The 19,164-nt window shown below is 48.8% G+C and overlaps 1 protein-coding gene across 1 annotated transcript; it reads right to left on the bottom strand.

Annotated features, from left to right (window-relative positions):
- Positions 1 to 5,285: 5,285 nt before the first annotated feature.
- Positions 5,286 to 9,569, bottom strand: AEN (apoptosis enhancing nuclease). The gene is made up of 3 exons (XM_065871764.1): positions 9,057 to 9,569; positions 6,466 to 6,666; positions 5,286 to 5,522 (listed from the first exon to the last, which is right to left on the bottom strand). The coding sequence occupies exons 1-3, from the start codon at positions 9,567 to 9,569 to the stop codon at positions 5,286 to 5,288; spliced, it is 951 nt and encodes a 316-aa protein (XP_065727836.1).
- Between the last annotated feature and the right edge of the window lie 9,595 nt (positions 9,570 to 19,164).

The following is a 19,164-nucleotide window of genomic DNA, read 5'->3' as shown; positions in this document are numbered from 1 at the left end:
TATATACTGTGGTGAGTTGAGTGCTCCCATCTTGCCTCCTACCCCAGATCCATATGGAACAAGCTTTGAGCTGTCGAGTTGAATCTGACAGCCCCCCGTTGTCACAAAGATTTGTGGCTTGGAAAGGAATCTCCCCAGGTTCTCGGTGTTTTCACCAAGTGACATCCAGCTTCATTTAACAGACCTCAAAAAGAAAACCAGATACTGATGTACGTTTAAAGGATAAGTCATTGTTCCTGTTTGTCGCTCAACTGGTGGGAAGTTGAGTTAGAGGAGGTTATTTGGGGTTCCCATTCTGAATGAGCTACTTTTTCTTGAATTCAGCCTGTCTGGGAATTTTTTGTTTCTCAAATGCATAAAGGATTGTCACCCTGATTTAGGGGGAGATGAAGCAAAATTCCCGTTACTTTAAATGAACATGCATTGAAAAGGTAACCCCCTAAAGATCCAATTGGAGGTTTCTGTTTCTACAGTCCCCGTAGGACCCCATGCACCCTCTGGTGATCGGCCCACATCAACATCCCCACTACAGGCCTCACCCCCTCTCTTCCACTGGCCACCTCAGGACTCAGACAGAACACGTACTCACCCCTGCGATTCTTTTCCCCACGGGTCCTAAACCTGCTCCGTGGTCAACTCCAAACCTGCATCTTCCAGTCTTCTCTGCATTTCTCCTTTTCTACCCACATCCTACCCCAGTCCTCACCTGCCCTACCTCCATCTTCATGCCCTGCTCTAAATTATCCTTCAAATCTTACCAGATTAAGTTCTCCAAAATCGAATCTCTTACACTGTCATGGCACTTTGCTCAAGAACCTAGTGATTTCCTGCTGTCCAAAAAAAAAATAAACAAACCTCAACTCCCACACAGTCCCCAAGAGCCTCTTACAGATCCCTCTTACATCTGTCCCACCTGTCTTTCCAATCTCATCTTGCACCACTATCCAATCTAAGACTCTTTTTTAGGTTTTGACCTAAATTGATGGCCTTCCATGTGTTCACATGTTGACTCCTTCAGAAGAGATCAGTCATTCCATAATTCATTTATCACGTGCTAAGCCCTAGGGTTAGCAGGGGTATAATCAGGTCTGCGCCTTCAGGTCAAGGAGATGTACAGTCGTGCTACAAGGTCAGCCCCTGTCCCACACCTTCAATTAGCACCCCCTTCTCACCTCCTTCCTGCACACTGGCTTCTTCTCTGTCCCCAGAGCCTGGGCATTTGCTGTGCCAGTCTGGAAAGCTCTTCCTCCAGGTTATCTATCCAGTTTTCTCCCTTTCCCTCAGGTCTCCCACCAAGGCCTTTCTTGGCCTCTATTTAAAACTACACCCTCATCCCCTTCCCAGGTTTCTTCTATAAGAATTGATGCCATCTGAGATACTACATATTGTACTTGTTCACTTACTGTTCCCCCTCCCACTTGCACCTGGAACCCTGCCTGGATCACACTGAATTTTTTGAAATGTATTGTGCGCTCTGAGGTTGGACACAAACATTGGTGAGTAACAGCCTAGGAGAGGAATCCCTGACCCCAGCCAGGGGGATGGGATGGGGATTTCCTAGTGGGGATGCTTCCCAGGTTTAATTGGTGTCACTCATTGGCCAGACCAATCCACAAATTTCCTTGGGTAAGGGGGAAAGTGAGTCATTCAGGGCAAACCTCTCAGCCTTACAAGACACGCATCCTGCCAGTTGGCCCACCTGCAGTGCCTGTAGCAGGTTGAAGGCTGCCACTGTATGGCCTTCTCTGAACCCCCAGCATAGGACACAGGCCGAATGGATGAATCATAAGGGTGGGTCAGATACCTCTCCCTACAGGCAACCTGCCCTTTGAAATCCAGCTCAACTGTCTCCAACCTCAACTGGTCACGTACCCCTAAAATGTGTACGTGAATTTCTAAATTATATACCACAGATGGAAACACCTCAGTCAAATATCGGCAATTTAACGTGGTTCAACTTAAAACATGTCAAACTGTGCTATGGAATACTGTTTTTTTTTTTTTTTGTGGCTGTGTCGGGTCTTAGCTGCAGCACACGGGATCTTAGATGAGGTGTGCGGGCTCAGTAGTGGCAGCGCGCGTGCTTAGTTGCCCTGTGGCATGTGGGATCTTAGTTCCCCAACCAGGGATTGAACCCGTGTCCCCTGCATTGGAAGGAGGATTCTTAACCACTGGACCACCAGGGAAGTCCCTGGGATACATTTTTTAAAACATAAAAAAGAATGTGTTAAACTATATACCAATAAATATACTCAACATTTCACTCAACTCAATGTTGAGTGAAAAAGATACTCAACATTACTAATCATCAGGGAAATGCAAATCAAAACCATATCACCTCACACCTGTCAGGATGACTATTATCAAAAAGACCACAAATAACAAGTGTCGGTGAGGATATGGAGAAATTAGAACACTTGTGCACTGTTGGTGGGAATGTAAAATGGTGCAGCCACTGTGTAAAACAGTATAGAGATTACTCAAAAAAATGAAACACAGGGAATTCCCTGGCAGTCCAGTGGTTAGGACTTGAGCTTTCACTGTTGTGGGCCGGAGTTCAATCCCTGGTCGGGGGAAACTAAGATCCTGCAAGCCACGGCACGGCCAAAAATAAATAAATAAACAAACACAATTACCATGGTCCAGCAATCCCACTTCTGGATGTATACCCAAAAGAATTGAAAGCAGGGTCCTGGAGAGACATAGAAGCATTACTCACAATAACCAAGAGGGAGAAGTAACCCAAATATCTGTTGATGTATGGATGGATGAATGAACAAAAGGTGTCATATACATACAAACGAATTATTATTTAGCCTTAAAATGGAAGGAAATTCTGACACATACTACAACCTCGGGGACAAACTCTGAGGGCATTATGTTAAGTGAAATAAGCCAGACACGAAAAGGCAAATACTGTAGGATTCCACTTACATGAGGTACCTAATCAAATTCATAAAAACAGAAAGAACGGTAGTTGCCGTTGGAAGGAGGAGGGAATGAGGAGCTATTGCTTAATGAGTACAGAGTTTCAGTTTCGCAAAATAATACAGTTCTGGAGACGGGTTGCACAACATTGTGAATATGTTTAACACTACTTAACTCTACCCTTAAAAATGGCTAAGATGGTAAATTTTATATTGTGTATTTTATATTTAAAACTAAAAAAAGTTTTTAAACATAAAGTGAGTATATACCTTCAAAGAGAAAGAAGTTTAATAAACTTGTGCTCTATACTAGGGCAGTTATAAAATTTTCAAAAATAAACTATAGTGGGAAGCAGCCGCATAGCACAGGGAGATCAGCTCAGTGCTTTGTGACCATCTAGAGGGGTGGGATAGGGAGATATGGGGATATATGTATATGTATAGCTGATTCACTTTGTTATAAAGCAGAAACTAAGACACCATTGTAAAGCAATTATACTCCAATAAAGATGTTATAAAAAATAAAGGAAAAAAAAATAATAAACTATAAATTCTGTAGTATTTTCTTGCTACATCCCAAAGCATCATCTTGAGAGCCGCCCACCTCAAAGGTCAAAGCAGCCAGCAAGACTCAGCACCCCAGCATCACCACCATCCCTCCCCCAAGCCACCCTCCCACCCTAGCTGAAGAATTCAGAGAAAAGGCCACTTCACCCACTTTCCAATTGAGTTTTTTTCCAGGTTTTACAACAAAGCTGATTTTAAACCCAGTACATCTCCCCACTGCTAGCAGTTCCATCCTTCCTCAACCCACAGACCAAAGAACCAAAGCTACTTCTCAACTGTGAGTGTGGCGTCAGCTACAGACGTTTAAGGAACCTAGAACAAAGTCCTGGAGCCAGGAGAGACGTGGTCAGTGACTCAGCCAGCTCCCAGAGCAATCTGCGGCCCTGCTTTTGCAGTTGCATGGTTTCAGTGTCCCTCCCTTCCTGGCCCTGCTGCTTTACTCAGACTCACGTGAAATCCAAGCATCACGGGGAACGGTGAGAGCCCGGAACCTCTGAGTTGTCCTCAGCAGCCTGTGCCCCACCTGCTGGAACAGCCACGAGGACAGTCCTGTCTGGGTCAAAGCCACTCAACCTGAGGGTGTGTTCAGGTGTTACCCGGAAAGCCCAACACTGATCCTTAAAGAAAACACAGCCGGTCCGGCTTACTAGGTGCCAGGCACTGGGCCAAGCACTCAGCACTTCATCCTCCTAACAACCCTGTGAGGTAGGTGGTGTTATTATCCCCATTTTACAGATGAGGGAACAGACTCAAGAGTGAAGTCACACACTTGCCTAAGTCTCAAAGCTATTGAGTAGTGAACAAAGATGGGGCTCAAAGGTTCTGTGTGACCTGAGCTCCAGGTTACCCCAATACCCCCAAACTGTCCCTTAGGAAACAAGGAAAGAGGGGTAGGGGATGAATCCTGACACAGAACATTTTTAGAAATCTGGAGAAAACCCAGCCACCAGTGATTGGGGGCACCCACCCGAGTGCAACAGCTGCACAGCTGTCAATGCCTGGCCCGGCCCCAGCGGACCCGCCCTCTGCTCCCCTACAGACCCGTGGCCTTGCTCTCAATAAATAAAGATCCCTGTGGGCAATTCTGCACAGGGGTCCCAGAATTCAAACCGCTGTCTTGTTTCTCAGACTTTTGCTTAAGAAAGCCTAGCATTGGGTGGGCAGGAGGAATGCCTGACTTGGGTCAAAATACATATGCGAGTCTCCACCCAAAGCTCATCTGCCTTCCCTCCTCCCAGAACAGTGCCTGGTGACTTCTGGTGGCAAGTGAAGACCCAGCTCCCCACGAGCTGAGGTCTCTGCTATTCCATTGTAGCCTGGCAGCTCCTACGATGGCTACAGCCAGGGATCCAGTCCTGAGAGAAAGGGACAAAATGACCCTTGAGTGGCCTTAACTCTGTAGCTTCAGGGAGTAGTTATTCTCCTGAAAATGACTGTGGAGGAAGAGGTAGATGGTGACAACAGGAAGAGAGCTTTACCCCAGGTCACTGGGGCAAGACAAGGGAATTCTTGAATAGGGACACCCACCCCCAAGGAGGGAGAGATCATCCCTTTAGAGAGCACAGCCTGGGGGTGGGGAGTCTGCTGGTGCATCCCCTACTCCTGCTAGGCTCAAGCAGCTAGCCCACCTGCCATTTTCATGGTGCCTATAAGGTGCCATCAGCAAAACCACAGAATCGGGGACTGTGCTGTGGGCAGATGGTGCCAACACTTTAGGCCCTGGGGGACACTGGTGGCATCCGGCCCCAGTCACTCTCCTGGTCCCCGCTCTCCAGTGGAGCTTCCCCTCCCTCACTCCGTTCTGCCCGGTGCCTCTCCTGTTCCTCTGCTGGTGCCCTGGGCCAGGTCCTCCGGCCAGTACTGGTCCTCCATATACTGCTCCATGTCTGTGCTGCTGTCGGGCTCTCTGTCCTCAGGGTGGGGTTGGAGGCTGCTGGCCTCCTGCTGTTCCCACTGCACCTCCACCAGCCGGTAGAGCTCCATGGCCGTCACGGCGTCTTCCACCGATGAGTGCCCGTGCTGGCCCACCTGCGGACGATAGCCCACGCATCACTGCCTGTAGTCCTGGTGGGAGCCCAGCGGCCCGGGCTGGGTCCTGGCCCAGAGATGCATACTCTCAGAATGCGGGTGTATAGCCTAGTATAGCGAGAAGGGCATGGGTCCTAGTCACACAGACAAGCGCTAGAATCCCAGCTGTACCACAAGCCTAGCTTCTTGAAGCCTGTTTCCTCAAATAGAAAACCCGGTTAAAAATCCCAGCTTCAGGGCTTCCCTGGTGGCACAGTGGTTAAGAATCCGCCTGCTAACACAGGGGACAGGGGTTCAAGCCCTGGTCAGGGAAGATTCCCACATGCCGCGGAGCAACTAAGCCCGTGCGCCACAACTACTGAGCCTGAGCTCTAGATCCCGCGAGACACAACTACTGAGCCTGCGTGCCACAACTACTGAAGCCCGTGTGCCTAGAGCCTGTGCTCCACAAGAGAAGCCACCGCAATGAGAAGCCCGCGCACCGCAACGAAGAGTAGCCCCCGCTCTCTGCAGCTAGAGAAAGCCTGCACCCAGCAACGAAGACCCAATGCAGCCTAAAATAAATAAATAAAATAAGTAAATTTATTAAAAAAAAAAAAAATCCCTGCTTCAAAGCCTTGAGGAGCAGATGGAATTATGAATGTGAAGCACAGCAGGAGCAAGAGTGATCAGCTGCCCCTGACCGAAGGCTACAGGAGATAGGGTTCTACATGCAAGCGTGGGGACAGAGCCAGGAACTGGGTGGGAGACAGATCTGAAAGACAGCAGCCCGGGAGGGTGTGGCTGGCTGTCACAAAGCACTGGGGAAGGAGGGCGACGGAGAGAAAAAACCCAGGGCTGTGTGGACATGCGGGAGCCCCAGGACTGGGACTGGCAGGCTGGAGGCACAGGCCAGCATGGAGGCCGGGCCCTCTCACTCCCCCAGCCCCCCTGCACCACGCACCTGGATTTTCTTGTGCAGCAGCTGCAGGGCCAGGTCCTTAAGAGAGACGCGGGTCCGGGCGTGGAGGCTGGGCTGGCTGAGGAGGCTGGGGACATAAGTGGTGTCCCGGGTCTGGCCCCGAGGGTGGATGTACTTGAGGGCCTGGAAGTCATTGTGCAGGGCGTGCCCCACCAACACCTTGCCCTTCAGGAGCTTGAGGATCTGTGAACAGAGGAGGAGTCGGGAAGGCCCCACTGTCAGGCGGGCACAAGACACAACCTGACACCCTGACCAGTGGGTGCGGGGACCCCTCTGGAGTGAGGCAGCGCAGAGGGGTGACCACTGGCTCCACTGTCAACCAAGTTGCCCTGCGCTTGAATCCAGACGACCCTCTACTCACTACTTGCTATAATCAGGGGGCCGTTTAAGCTTCCCCCACATCTGCAAAACAGGAAAGTTGGCGACGGCATTGGTGGGGTGGTAGTGAGCATTAAGGGGCTCTTGGATGGGTAAGTGACCCCATACAAGCACTCTTTCCTGCCGGCACAGGCTCTTCTCTCTCAGCCCGGAAGACCTCGCCAGCCCCGCAGCACCCCCCACCCCCACCAACTCCTCTCATGGCAGGTCTCAGCTTACATATCAGCAGGCCTCCCCCAACGCCATCAGGACCCCCACTGTTCTCTCCTTCGGGGGATTCACCACATTTTCTAAGCACACATTCAGCTCCGCGTGGCCTGTCCGGCTGCCCCCCACTGTGAGCTCATGGTAACACGCAGGAACCATGTCTGCCTGGACTAGTGATGCTCTGTGCCAGCTCAGCACACAGGAGGGTGTCAGGGTGAAGTCCCAGAACTGTGCCAGGCACTGGAGACGTATCACCAACGGCAGCTTTTACAGCATTAATGGAACGGTCCTTATCTTCAGGATTCTATCCCTTTGCCCCTCTGCTGTACAGGACTCCCGCTTCTCACCCTCGAAACATGCTCTCTGGCTCAGCTCTCACCAGCTACACAATGTGCGCCTCTCTTTCCTGCCTCCCGCCGTCCTCAGGCCCTAGGGAGGCCATGTCCAGGGCCACGGGCATCTCCTTATCACCCGCCACCAGCCTCCCACAGCTGCCTCTGCTGGTGATGCATGGTTTATCGCTAAACTCAGCCTTCACGGCATGTGGATAAGGTGCATTTAGACTTTAGTGGTAGGGACGGGCCACCCCACTCTAGTCACCACCCCCTCATAACACACACACACACACACACACAACACAAGCCACGTGGTGGGAAGGCACCCAGCACACTCCACACTGGCTCCGAGTCCAGGCAGATCCAATGTGGTCCAGCTCTTGGCAGGCTGAGAGAAGCAACAGGGAGCTGGAGGGTTCACCACCTACCTCCCTTCCTGCTGCTTCTATTCCTGATCAACCTGCTTGATAAATAACCTTTTGAAAGAAATCCTTAGGGTGTATCTTATGTGAAAAAGGAAGACACAAGATGACTTATATTAGTATTTCCTAAATGCACCTCATCCCAAGAATAAACCAGAAATGTTAAGTAGTTCTGCTACAACGCTTGGTTTGAAAATGCAAAATGTTCCAACACGGTTGATATATTAGGATGTGACTTGAGAATAATGCAAATTTCGCCCTTGAGAAACAGAAGGGCGAAAGTGAATGCAGAAACATCACCTAGCTGAGCAGAGCCACTGGGGAATCCAGAAAGTACCCACGCCTTGCAAGTCTACCAGCCAGCGCAGTTCACCAGTGTGCTGCCCGCACCTGGCTTCCCACTTCCTGACTTCAGGTAATTCTCTCAACCCCTCCCACAGTGCGAGCCGCCACCCCCCTGACACCCACTTCCTCGAGCGCTCCAGGTCTTTTCAAGGCAGAGTGCTGTACTTACGCATTTCTCAACCACTCAATCTGTGCAAAACTGTGCTCCCACTGTTATTAGGTTTCTATCTTTTTATTTTTGGGGTGTCATTAATGAAGTTTTTTGGGCATTGTGTCCCTAACCCCTTTTCCCCATCAGCTCTGGGGTTTTTATCGTGCAAGTTTACACAGCATGACGGTTTTTAGGAACACACACCTCAGAGCCCTCCCAAGGCCTAGAGACCTGCAGGATCAGAATCTCTATGGAGGGATCTGAGGACAAGGTTCCAAGATCATTAATAAGGATTAAGGTGTTTCCTATGCTCGAGGACGTTTGGGAATTCCTGGCATGTCAGTGTGGTCCCAACACTAATTTTTTTCAAAGCAATGAAAAACTAACATTAAAAAAATACCAAAACATTTAACACCTGAAGGTGACAGCACTGTGAGCCTTACAAATTTTAGGCAGACACATAGTGCTTTCATAACAGAAAAGAAGCTGTTTCGCATCTCACAGTTGGCGCGGCCTCTCCATAAACACTATCACGTGGGACACCCCAGCACCCCTTCCACGCAGGTAGGGCAGGATTTCTATTCACCCTTTTCTATGGAGAGGAAACCCACTGTTTGGAGAAGTTAAGTAACTTCCCAATGGTCTCTCGCTTCTAGTGGCTAAGTGTTGACTCAGGCCCGGGGCTGCTCTTCCCAGCCCATCACACTGCCCCCAAACCCCCAGCCCTGCCCTCACCTCTTTCTGGGCCACCTGGAAGGGGATGGCCTTGCGCATGTGCTGCCTGGTGATGCCGCTCCAGCGAGTACGGTAGTCCACGATGGGCATCTCAGGCTGGATGTACTTGTCGTAGAGGACCTCGCCGTGGTAACTCACCACGGAGCAGCGGGCCAGCTCACTCACCCGCCCTCGCGGTCCCGTGCCCACCATCTCACAGTCGATAGCCACGCACTTGCTGGGCAAGGGCCCAGCAGATTCTCTGGGGGTGGGCTTTCTGCTGCCTTGGGCACCTCCAGATTCAGCCCTTGGACGCTGCCTCACACTGCTGGCGGCTTCAGTGCCTGGGGAGGATCCTGGCTCCGGGGGTGTGTTCCGCAACCCATACTCCTGCAGCAAGGTCTTCCGGGCCATAAACCGCTGGTGCTGTCGGCTCTTCCTCTTGTGTTTCCTCCGAAGCACATCCTTGGCATTCAGGCTGGCCAGGGAAGGGCACAGGCACTGGGCAGACTCAGAAGCTTCCCGGGCCACCATCCCAATCAGCTCACCGCTCAGGGCAAGGGAGGTCTGGGAGGTAATCTGCCTACAGGGCAGCAGCCTGGGGAGAGAACACATAGGTCAGAGGGGCTGGGTGAGGAGTGTCCCAGGCCAGCCCTGCCCCTCCCTCTCTCTTCTTCCCTCCCTGCAGTGCTCTCCTGCCAGGCTGCCCCAGAGCCCCACACTTTGTCTCAGCATCCCAGGTGGAGTCAAGGACCTATGTTAATAATAATTGCACTCATACAATCGATACCACCTGCAAAACCACTGTTTTAAGTACTTTACATGGAATCACTCAATCGTCCCAACAACTTGAACAAAGCATTATTATCCTCATATTACAGGTACAAAAACTGAGGCATAGAGGTTAAGTAACTTGCCCGATTAATACGTAGACAAAGGCTGATGTGAACCCAGAATCCATGCTCTCAACCTCCAAGCCATAGCTTACCTCCAATACCATTAGCATCAAAACATTTTAGAGGTATGGCTATGAGAAAATAAAGGTTACAGAAATGGCATATATATGATATCCTATTTTAAAAACAAAACAAAACAAAAACTTTACGAAATGTGAACGCAAGACCCACAGCAAAACCTGGAGAAAATATTTCACAGGAAGGCCACAATAGTTGTATTTTTGGTATGTGTTAACTAAAATGATGTAATCTATTAAATGCCTTTCTTCTAATTCATTCATCACAACACTGTCTACAAACATTTAAATACAATTGGACATGTAGTTTAATCACTGAAGCCTACAGGCACTGGTGTGCTGGTTAACCAGCTCAACTCTAAAAGAGAAACAGAAAAAGCCCTGACCTATAGTGCTGCGGGTTCCTGTGGTACCTCCCACAAGCTCTCCATCCCTGAACGCTGGGTTGTAAAGAGATGCTGTCACACACCACTGCCACAGGAAATATTTGTTGTTCACATGGGTTTGCAAATCCCATGCAATAAGGCCGGCATCTTCCCAACAGTGAAGGATGTAGCCTGGAAAACCTCATCTTGTTTGCTGTACTAAGTCAGCCAGTATGTTTTGAACACACCAGAAAACCAGCGCTTTGAAGTAGACAGAGCAGGGGCTAACTCAGCTCTGTATAAGTTACCTAACCATTGAACTTCAGGTTCTTTGCGTGTAAAATGGCCCTACTACCCTTCCCTTGTGAAGAGAAAAAGGCACAATCCATGTGTGCTAGGATCTGCATATATTTTTTAAAATTATGCTTTATTTTTTAAATTCTATTGAAGTATAGTTTATTTACAATGCTGTTAATTTCTGCTGTACAGCAAAGGGACTCAGTTACACGTATATATACATTCTTTTTCAGTCTTTTCCATTATGGTTTATCACAGGAAATTGAATATAGTTCCCTGTGCTATACAGTAGGACCTTGTTGTTTATCCATGCTATACAAAATAGTTTGCATCTACTAATCCCAAACTCCCAATCCTTCCCTCCCCCACCCTATTATTAAGAATACTAATTATTAGTCATTTGGTTCATTAATCTGTCTTTAGTCAAGACTATATACCTTGATGTAGCCTTTAAAATCTTTATAGGTGACCAATTTTAGTTGCATCTGTATTCATGAAAATGCTATTTCCTAGTACATCTGGATAAAATTTAGCTGCTCATCCTTAACTCCTGAATCAACTATTCTTAATAGGAACAAAGGGATTTTCTGTGGAGTCAGGAGTGTCATGTCCCAAGTTTCCCTCGGTTAGTGTATATTTGAATTGTGGCCAAATCCTCATTAAACTGCATATATTATATTCTCCCTGCATATATATATATATATATATATATATATATATATATATATATATGGACTTTATCTTTTTATTGTTTGCCTTTTATTTATTTATTTATTTTGGCTGAGCGGCATGTGGGATCTCAGTTCCCCAACCAGGGATCGAACCCGTACACCCTGCATTGGAAGCACGGAATCTTAACCACTGGACTGCCAGGGAAGTCCCTTTTGCCTTTTTAATAATTTGCTTTTTTATTTTATTTTATTTATTCATTCATTCATTCATTCACTCATTTTTGGTCACGTGGCTTACAGGACCTTAGTTCCCCAACCAGGGATTGAATCCGGGCCATCCATCCATCCATTCATTCATTTATGGCCACCCGGCTTGCGGGATCTTCGTTCCCCAACCAGGGATTGAACCCAGGCCAAGGCAGTGGAAGCGCCAAGTCCTAACCACTGGACCACAGGGGAATTCCCTCCTGGCATGTATTATATGCTCCCTTTCCCCCAGAGGTGAAGACCCCTGCTCATGGTTGGTAACCAGTTCTTCCCAGGCCAGAGCTGCCTCAGCCTGGACTCCCAACCCACAGGCCTTCCTCCTGCCTCCCTTCCCACTCACATCCCTCCTACCCTTTCTACATCCTCCAGGAAGCCCTTCTGGAACAATCCTCCGGGTTGCACAGGCCAATGTCACACTGAGGCCTCTGGGTTCCCAACTGTGGCAAGAGCTGGGCAGAGAGTTACAAAGAAAGATCCTGGACTCCAGGAGTTGAGTCTCACTGCAGAGACAGAAACGGAGCAGAAGGCGTGTGAAGGGCTGCGTGAGAAGTGCCAGGGAAGCAGGACAGGCTGAAGAGGTTAAGTCTGCGTGAACGTGGAACAGTAGCCCTCCAGGTAGAAGGGAGAGGAATCAGTAGACATGTTAGGGGCAAAGGCCTGAAAAAAGTACCCCAGGGCCGAGGAAGAGGGGCCCACCTTCAGCCTGATGCCATTTGGGCGTAAGGCACAAGGTAGGCCTGGCTGGAGGAACTGCCCCTGTCCACTTTTTACCACTCCATCTTCTGCCTGCACTCTGGGAAGCCCACCACACTCTGGTGGCTTTTCCTACCCCAAGGTGGTGTCCCTATACTGGTCTCGGCGGGTCAAGCGAGGGAGCCCCAAAGGCACCTAGGGAGGTCACTGAAATATGGCACAGTAGCCCTGACCCCGGACAATTACAGTCTAACTGGGGAGCAAAGAAGTTCACCCCTCTCTGCTCTGGCAGCACAATCAGAGAATTTACTGCACTCTTCAAAGTCAACAGTTACATACAGCCCACCTCAGAGCACTATGAAGGCAGGTAGAGAGTTTTGTTTGTCTCTGTCCCTTCCCCTACAGCCAGCCTGGAACCTGGCATGGAGCGGATCCTCTCCAGAAGCTGACACCAGGCCTGCTATCTGCCAGACTGTGGGGACTACAGAGCTGGAAGTGACCACATCCTCAGGGAACTCTGGTTTGGTCGGAAGAGAGATAGTCAGGAACTTACAAGAGTGTGCTCAGGATGGGAGCAATGGACAAAGGACCCATGCCTGAGTCACCAGGCCAGGTATTTAAAAAGCAGAAGCGCTAGGTTAGAAAAGCCCTAGCAGTGGAGGGGACACTTTGAAGGGTTTCAGAAAGGTCTACCAGGGAGCCCAGGAAGGGAAGGGCATCCAGACAGGAAAAAACCACAGACACAAAGTCCAGGAGGCAAAGCACATCCATTGTGGGAAAGCAAGGAGTTTGGTGCAGCAATTGGAAAGCAAGGAGGTAAGGGGAGAGGAGACCGGTGCAGTGTGGACAGTGAGAAAGAACTGTTCCTGGAGAGTGGTAAAAGTTTGGGCTTAATCCAGAGGTGGATGGGAACCAAGCTCCCTAGAGTTTTAGCGTGAGGGGGATCACAACTGCCATATAGGAATAGGCCTGGAGAACATACGAATCTGAGCAATAGCAGAGGCTAAGAGAAATGGGAGGGGAGATGAACTGCCATTTGGTGATGCCTGGGCCAGGGGGAGGCACGGTGACCCATCCTGACTTATCCTCCCTCTGCTTGCTTAACCCTTCCCCAAGAAGTCTTCTCCTTTTTAAAAGTGCTCTTAACTGTAATCAACTTCCTCATATTGACAAGTCACATATTAAGGCTGACAAATACAGAACCTCAATTTGTCTCAGCCCAGTAATGGGGAGGCCTTAGACAGAGACCCACTAATAACTGACTTTTGTAGGGGAGGAGGGCCATTTCCCTTCTCTGAGATGGCTAAGGACCCTACAGGTCAGGAGCTGAGGCCAGGACAAGGGTCGGTGGCCTCCCTAACACTGTTGGCAAGGTTTCAAAGAAGCCAGAAATTAGGATCCCTGAGAAAAAAGGTCTCTGTGGCCCTGGCCCTGTGCTGCAAGAGATGAAAGCAGTTCTCTACATGCCCTGACCTAGCTGACATGTCAGAACCAACAATTAATCATCAAGGGGACACCTTCCTCATCCTGGGCTCCCACATGGAGCTCAGGGAAGCTCAGGAGAAGTTTTGCTCAAATAAAAGTATTTCAGTGAGGCAAACAAATCTCTCTCCAGCCCAGAACCAGCACTTTGAATCAGCAGTCACCAGGCCTTTGGGCAAAGGCCCAAAGGAACCTCGAAGTCAGAATTCCCAGTGGCCTCAGGGCCACCAACCTGCTGGCTGATCAGGAAGGTGGGCAGTTCTAGACCCTGCTCTGGCCCTAAAGAGCTATATCAACTGGACCAAGGCACTGTCTCCTAACTTAAAACGAGGGTTTATGAAATCCAGCACTGAACTAGGTTAGGGGCTTCCCCAACCTAGTCTGTTTAAACGTCTGTTTAAAAGGCCGATTTCCAGGCCTACTCCCCACACCTTCGTAACTGCCATTTGGGGAAACGGGGCCTGGAATCTGTATTTCAAAGAGTGCGTGGCCTCACCCCCTTGCCATGATACTAATAATCTCCCTAATTTGAGAAAAGCTGGCTCGATAAGATCCCCTGTGCTACTAAAAAGTTCACAAGACGAGAACAGTCAGAGGAGAGCCCTGCACGATCTCCCCCGGCGCCGGCGTTCCGAGGAGTGACGTGTGGGAGCCCGGCCTCACCCAGGGAAGGACTGAGGAATTGGTCACTCACTGGTCGCGGCGGCCGGGCAGACGCCCACCAGGCCGAGTCCCATCGCCCAGCGCCGCCCACTCAGGCCCGAGAACCCCGAGCAGGGCGGGATGGGGGCCAGGCGGCGCCCGGGGCCAGGCCTGCACTTTGGGGAGCCCGGGAGCCGGGCCGGCCCGGCCGGGCGTCCCCCGCCACAAGCCGGGGGCGGACACACCGCGCGGGGCCCTGCGGCCGGGGACACGTCGCGCCAGCCTACCCGACCCCGCGATCCCCAGCATGGTCCCCGAAATCACCTGAAAGCCCAGCGAGTCTTCTCACGCCAGCACGTGGCGTCCGGAGAACCTGCAGCTCCAACACGCCCGGGCAAGCCCTGCTCCGGCCGCCAGCCTGTTGGCTTGCTGAACCGCAGCGCCCGCCTAAGACCTCTTCTGATTGGCCGGGAGCCTGGCTCGCTGCGGGTTGGCGCTTGGGAGCGTAAGGGGCGGGGACTCCTAGAGGGGTGTGGTTTGTGCCCAAGGCTGGCCCAGACCGCGGGAAATTTTCAAGCGGTTGGAGGGGGATCGTGGCCTCCTATCGCCCACTTCTGCTCCCAATTTTGTCCAATCCATACCGCTCCCTGGGTCGGGATGTGGGCTCCTATGAGCTCCGTGCCACTAAAGGCAGGCTGACTTACAGAGTACACACCCACATTTGCAGAATAGGAATAACTCCTACCTCCTCGGGTGTCGAGGGGTTTCGGTGAAATAATATACACGATGGCCACTAAAAAAAAGATTTTTAAAAGTCAGGTTTGCTCCTTCGGCGCTACTTTTTCAGTTATCCTTTTGCGATACTTTACTCATAAGTAATAAGTTCCTACTATGGGCTTGGCTTTGGGATACACAGAATAAGAACAATCGCTGGGGACTCTAGTTGTTCATGGTTTGGCGCAGTAGCAGAGGTTAACAGATAACAGTGCAACGTGAATAATAAAAAACAATAACAATGAGTTTGCATTTATTATGTGAGCATTAACAGAGTGCCAGGCAATACACCCCTTTAATCTGACAAACCCTTTGAGATGTGTACTATTATTTCTGTTTTACGATTAAGGAAATTGACATTTCAAGAAATTAAGGGAAAACAGCGAGGGTCCAAACAAAGACCAACGCAGTCAGATTCCTTCTAGCTCCATTGTGCAAGCAGCAGTGGCATCGCAAATGTACTCAGAAGTCCAGGGGTACATGTTCCAAAAATTGTCTATTTCTGACCAGGCTACAGATTTGAGGGAAGCAGGACAAGGGAGAAGGCCACTAGAGGGATAAGGCTTTCTACTCAGATTCCTGAAGGCTTGGGGGAGCTGGAAGGAATTTAAGCCAGAGCTGGTTCACCAGCAGATTTGCGTTTGGGGAAGCTCATTCTGGCTGCAGTAGGAAAGGAATGGACCAGGCCTGGAGAAAGAGGCATGGGTGTTGGGGTGGTTGTGGACATTCAGGTGGGATAAGATCCTGGTGGCCAGAGTGGTAGAGAGGATAAAGAGCTTGGGACAGATTCCAGAGCTCCTTTGGAGGCAACATTGAGACGACAGAGAGCAGAAGGAAAGGGGATGCAGAGTAGCTGTTTTCAGACATGGAGACTCTGTCAGAGGCAACTCTCGGGGCAAGGAGGATTTTAAGAGAGTCAGTAACCAGATCCTCAACTCCCATGGGACTACACCTGGGAATGGACCTGGAGTCCTTGGAGTCCAGCTTCCCTCTCCCTTTTTATAACCAGCTGTCTCCCACTTTACAAAGGAAAGTCACACACACACATTCTAAATCTTGCTCTGTGGTACCCTGGGAAATAAAAGTAGTCTTGGGGAAGAAGAAAAATAATGATAGGGATTGAGTAGGATAATTAAATAGTCAGCTTAGAAACCCCATTAGGGGATTGTAGATAGGGAACTTTAGGAGGCTTTGGGAGACCACAGTAAGATTAATGATCACTCAAGAAAGCAGGTTTACTTAACCACAAAACCAAGCAGGCTTGCCTAGCCACAAAACCATGTGACAGAAGCACGAGACATGCCCCCAAACAATAAAACAATGGTGGCATGAGACCCACATCCTGCCCAGTGAGCTCAGTATGGAAAGGTGCTCATTGTACAGAGACCTGAAATAATTTTTAAAGTCCTGGCTTAACCACGTAGGGACAAAAAACTCCCCTGCCCAACCTGGACGAGGAGTTGATGATGGAAGCATGATGTCTACTCAAGAATGAAGAAGAGGTGCTTCCCTGGTGGCACAGTGGTTGAGAGTCTGCCTGCCAATGCAGGGGACACGGGTTCGTGCCCTGGTCCGGGAAGATCCCACATGCCGCCGCGGAGCGGCTGGGCCCGTGAGCCATGGCCGCTGAGCCTGTGCGTCCAGAGCCTGTGCTCCACAACTGGAGAGGCCACAACGGTGAGAGGCCCGCATACCGCAAAAAAAAAAAAAAAAAGAATGAAGAAGCAAGTGGTCTTTTCCCCTCCCCCCTTTTCCTTTGATTATAAATCTAAGTTCCCACTAAGTTCTCAGGCGTAGCACCCTCTTGCCTGTCCACTTGTAAGCCTCACAAACATCCCATTCTAATAAATCACTTCTTATCTATCACTTTGCCTCTCGCTGAATTCTTTCTGCGCTGAGACATAAAGGACCAGGCTTTTCAGAACTCGCCTGAAATGACATCTATCAGTTTCAATAAGATTGCTCTAAATATGGGTTATTATTGAGGACCGGGCAAGAAACCCTTCTACAAGTCTGGTGGGTTTCTGATTCTTTGCTTTCGCTATGATCCGAGGAGGATTTAATCATGTTGCCAGCTAATGGGTCATTAAAAAAATTTTTTTTGAGGCTACATAATTAACAGAAGTGAAAAGAGCTGACATTGTCAGAGAAAACTCCTTCCACTTCTATCTGCTTTTTATGTGAACAATGTTTTTATCAGTGTTTACATCCATAAAAACAAAACAGAAGGCCCAACTCTTTCCCATTCTTGCAAAAAGTGATATTCATCCCCAGATTTATAAACTTAATGAAAAATAACTGGCTCCATCTATCTCCTAGAGACGTGTTTCCAATGGCATTTCTAATTAAAACTCACTTTTTATGTGTAAAGATTATTGCTCATATAATGAAATGCTGTATATTTCTCATTTGCTCACTTGTAATAGAAATAATAGCAACAATGTCTCAATCCAGGAAAAAAAATAACACGTGGAACCTCATGGGTCACAGGACATTTTTCTAGAGTTAACAAGTTCAAATTGATATACATAATTTTGTGACATTAAAGTATGATCAGGTTCTCCAGAAAATATTGCCAAGCATGAAAATAGACTATGCTAGGATAAATCTCCATAGTGGAAGTTGAATGGAAGTGTAAGTTGAAGAAGAAAAAAGAATGTTGCATGTAATAAAAAACAAATCTAGATTTAGGAAGGAGAGACTTTATTTGAAAGGATTAGGGGGGTGGGTGTTTGGGAGGGGATATTTATTGCAATAGAGAAAATGCTCTAGTAGTTCTCAAGGGTAGGCAAAAATGGTTTTCCTTTATAGGGAGGAGTAAAGGGGGCTAGAAAGAACAGGATATGGAGATGGCAGTGACCAGATCCCAGATCCTATTAGGTTAGTAAATTGATATGAGATATGGAGATTGTTTTACCCTAAGGCCAGCCTATTCCCTAGAGGGGTCATTAAGGAGGGATTGTAAACTGGCTCTGGCTGAGGGTGGGCCATAGTTCAGGGACCTAGGGGAAGAAAAGAAGCTTAACCAAAGTTTGGTTAATGAGTGTTTTATTCCAATTGATCCATGGGTCCAGCAGTTCAGCTAATCATCAATGAGGCAAAGAATGGTAATTTGGAGTGTCTGTGCCAGGACTCGTCATAGGTAAACAATGGGGAAATCCTGGAGTCTTTTCACAGTCATATGGGGCAGGATGTTTCTTTGCAGTAACTAGCTTCTGGAACACAAAAGAATGGGAGATATTTCTTCACCATTGCTGCTTTCCAGGAGCATAGGACTCATAAAATTTAACATTGATGGTAAGAGTTTTTTCATGTATTTTTAAAATGGTTAATGTTAGTATCAAATTGCTCTGATAGATATGTGTCCACTACATTCATTTACAGACAAATTTTTAAAAAAGATGTCAATATTTACGATACATCATTTGTAACTACCACAACTTACGATAGAAAACATTATCAAGCAAAAAAGTTGAAGGTCCGCAAGTATGCAATATGGATGGCCCAATACTGGCATCTTGACTGTGAATGGCAGTACCTCCAATCCCAACCTTTAGGGACTTCACCTTCCCATTCCTGAAATAAAACTATCTCCTCCTTCCACAAAGACTGGAGCTCCTCTATAACAGACCCTTTTAAGTTGGAGCTTGGTGGGGGAAAGCCCATGATCCAAGCCCTGCCCCCAGGGACCCCACCCTATCCTCCCCAACCCTGTCAATCCAGAAGCACTTGAGACATCGGACTTGACCTGTGTTTTGTGCTTACAAATCATTATGCCACACTCGAAGCACCATTCTGCCTTCCTTGCATGCATGCTTTGAGGACTATTTGGGATGCTATGGGGATTCCCATGTTGCTGGAGCAGGTGCAGACCTGAAGGCGGGTGTCGATCTGGCCATTTTTTGTAGCAGCGATTCTCTAAGTGTGGTCCTAAACCAGCAGCCTAGGCATCACTTGGAAATTTG

The sequence above is a fragment of the Phocoena phocoena genome, chromosome 2 (assembly GCF_963924675.1).
Source record: "Phocoena phocoena chromosome 2, mPhoPho1.1, whole genome shotgun sequence".
In the NCBI taxonomy this organism is placed as follows: domain Eukaryota; kingdom Metazoa; phylum Chordata; class Mammalia; order Artiodactyla; family Phocoenidae; genus Phocoena; species Phocoena phocoena.
The sequence above is the reverse complement of the archived record's forward strand: the minus strand, read 5'-3'. Positions and strand labels throughout refer to the sequence as shown.

Coding starts and splice junctions, on each gene's coding strand:
- AEN (XM_065871764.1), bottom strand. CDS start 9,569: ATGGTGGCCCGGGAAGCTTCTGAGTCTGCCCAGTGCCTGTGCCCTTCC. Junction 6,667..9,056: donor TCCAGGTGGCCCAGAAAGAG/GTGAGGGCAGGG, acceptor CTCTGTTCACAG/ATCCTCAAGCTCCTGAAGGG. Junction 5,523..6,465: donor TGCTGCACAAGAAAATCCAG/GTGCGTGGTGCA, acceptor TATCGTCCGCAG/GTGGGCCAGCACGGGCACTC.